The sequence below is a fragment of the Otolemur garnettii genome, unplaced genomic scaffold (genome assembly GCF_000181295.1).
Source record: "Otolemur garnettii isolate 467f Iridium unplaced genomic scaffold, OtoGar3 scaffold00005, whole genome shotgun sequence".
NCBI classification, from domain to species: Eukaryota; Metazoa; Chordata; class Mammalia; order Primates; family Galagidae; genus Otolemur; species Otolemur garnettii.
The window spans coordinates 6,249,646-6,252,727 of NW_003852400.1; the positions used below are offsets into that span (position 1 = coordinate 6,249,646).

A 3,082-nucleotide genomic window follows, 5' to 3' on the forward strand; every position below is an offset into this window, starting at 1 on the left:
AAAAAAAAAAAGTCTATTTAAAGTTGTGGATTTAGATCATAGTCTTCATTTGATTGAATTTGGCTTAATATAAATATAATCTCATGCCCTAGTTATCTTTGATGAATATAGATGCCTAAGTAATAAACTGGGAATCACTCTCAGCTCTTCCATTATCTTTGTCACTCCAAGATATTGTTGCTGATCTCAATTCTAATAATCCTGCTTTGATAAACCTCCACCAGTTTCTCTCTTTTAGATTATCTTCTGTGATAGAGAAGTTGGACGTGGATGAGTACTACATCCTTCTTTTAGTCTTGGCTTTATCAGTTAAACTTTTCAATTCCCAAGTAGAGTATTCATACAGTCTGCTATGCCTGTGTATATTTCCCTCACTTCTTATGGGTTAGTCTTCTTTTACTGTGAAACTAAATTGTCACTCTGCACACCCATCAGTCAATTGTAGCCTCTTTATTCCCACTCTACTGCAATTATGCTTTGGCTAGATACTTATTTGTTCACACATCTGGCTCCCCCAGCTTCACTGCTGAGGGTCAAGATAGCTTTGTGTCCACAGTACCAAGCACAGTGTCTGATAACGTGGTAGGTAGTGAGTGCTCAGAAAATGTTTGCAATAAACCAGAATGTATATAAGGTTTATATGAAAAATTGAAGAATATTCTGTTTTCTGAATAAATGTCCAAAATTTATGTATTCTTTGTTTTAGAAAATACCAGAAGAATTTAATGTATTTAATTTAATACAAGAAATGAGAACACAAAGGCATTCTGCAGTACAAACAAAGGTATGGTTATTTCACTTTATAAACTATATTTTTATAAATGCTTTCTTTTTAAATGGTCTTTTCCAGGCCAGGCACAGTGGCTCATGCCTGTATTCCTAGCACTCTGGGAGGCCAAGGCTAGAGGATTGCCTGAGCTCAGGAGTTTGAGACCAGCCTGAGCAAGAGTTTTCTGTTTACTAAAAATAGAAAAACTAATGGGTGTGGTAGTGCACACCTGTGGTCCTAGCTAGTTGGGAGGCTGAGGCAAGAGGATTGCTGAAGCCCAAGAGTTTCAGGTTGCTGTGAGCTATGACGCCACAGTACTCTACCTAGGGGGACGGAGTAAGACTCTGTCTCAAATTAAAAATAAATAAAAGCAAAAAATGAAATTATAAACATATATTAATAAATAAATTATCTTTTCTCTTGTTTATCATTCATCTCCCCAATAGGAGCAATATGAGCTTGTTCATAGAGCTATTGCTCAACTATTTGAAAAACAGCTACAACTATATGAAATTCATGGAGATCAGAAAATTGCTGATGGAGTGGTAGGTATTCTTAGCCTGTTTATTTTAGTAAACTTTTACTTTTTACCAAGCGGTAATATTTAGCATTTAATTGTTATCTTGTGTTTCATCTAACAGAATATCCAAGACCATTATTTTTACTTCACCTGGATTTATTAACTCATTTTCTTCCTGTTTATATTTCTGTTGTGGATGATATTTAATGACTCCAATATACATTAAATAATATTCTAAATAAAATAAAGATAGAAATAAAATCTTTCTTATATAAAAAATAATATCGTTCCGAGTATAAATTATTTTTTAAAGTGTACTGTATTTTCTTTCTTCCTCCCTTCTACCCCACCTAAATAATTATAAGTTGATTGGTTGTTCTTGATTATGATAGTATAAAGCATTGTAGTTATTTATGTATATACCTTTAATTAAGCAGGATCATAGGATCACAATTAAGTTCCTTTTGGTATGTCATAGTTCAATATTATAAATAATTTAAGTCTTATTGGATGTTCAAACTTGACTGATAAAAATACTGTATTTTTGAAATGTTCTTATTTCTTCCTTTATTTCCAACCAGTCCTCTTGTTTTCTTTTTATATGTAATCTTGTCCCTGAAGATCCTGAGCTATTTTTTAGTAGAATATTTTTGTATCTTTATCATTAAACCTTTAGTAACTATCACATATTAAACCAAGTATGAGGAAATGAGTTACAAATTTAATATCTTTTGTTTTCCTTTTCCTCCTTTAAATGGTTTTGTCAGTTTCCCAGGCTATTTGTTTGAAATCTCTTAGTGTTCTAAAAGAAATTTGTTACCTCAGCATCCAGTGATCAAAACAAAAAAAGAGAGGGAGAGATTTGTCACCAAATACTGATGTCAATATGTTGAGTTAACCTAATATTGGTCCACAAGTTTTAGGAGCTATGTATTTTCTTCATTAACCAAGTGACAGTTTCCATTTTTAAGATTTATATATGTGACCTATTATTCCTTCATTAATAGGAATTATTGTGCAACTTGGCTTCCTACATTGCCATCTTTTTCCCCTTTAATTTAATTAAATCTTTTTGTAACCTATTCTAAATCAAGCCAAATACCTTAATAATATAAAATAATTCCCTACCTTCCTTTTTTTTTTTTTTTTGAGACAGAGTCTTACTCTGTTGCCCTGGGTAGAATACCATGGTGTCATCATAGCTCACAGCAACCTCAAATTCTTGGGCTCAAGTAATCCTCTTGGCCTCAACCTCCCAAATAGGTGAAACTACAGGCGCCTTTTTTCATTGAAGTTTAGCACAGTGACTCACGCCTGTAATCCTAGCACTCGGGGAGGCCAAGGCAGGTGGATTGCTTGAGCTCAGGAGTTCAAGACCAGCCTGAGCAAGATTGAGACCCCATCTCTAAAAAATAGCTGGGCATTGTGGTGGAGGCCTGTAGTCCAAGCTACTCTGGAGGCCAAGGCAAGTGAATCACTTTAGCCCAGAAATTTGAGGTTGCTATGAGCTATGACACCACTGCACTCTATCCAGAGGAACAAAGTGAAACTTTGTCTCAAAAAAAAAGTTTGGGCTCGGCGCCTGTGGCTCAAGTGGCTAAGGTGCCAGCCATGTACATCCAAGGTGGGGGGTTCGAATCCCCAGCCCAGGCCCACCAAACAACAATGTCGGCTGCAACCAAAAAATAGCCGGGCGTAGTGGCTGGCGCCTGTGGTCCCAGCTACTTGGGAGGCGGAGGCAGGAGACTCGCTTGAGCCCAGGAGTTGGAGGTTGCTGTGAGCTGAGATGCCAC

At 36.1% G+C, this 3,082-nt stretch overlaps 1 protein-coding gene across 1 annotated transcript in view; it reads left to right on the forward strand.

Annotated features, from left to right (window-relative positions):
- PTPN12 (protein tyrosine phosphatase, non-receptor type 12) overlaps positions 1 to 3,082 on the forward strand; it is a 122,896-nt gene that overhangs the window by 103,326 nt on the left and 16,488 nt on the right. Inside the window, exons 10-11 of the mRNA XM_023507436.1 lie at positions 707 to 784; positions 1,216 to 1,366. Coding sequence (XP_023363204.1) covers positions 707 to 784; positions 1,216 to 1,366 — 229 coding nt within the window. The remainder of the gene's footprint in view (positions 1 to 706; positions 785 to 1,215; positions 1,367 to 3,082) is intronic.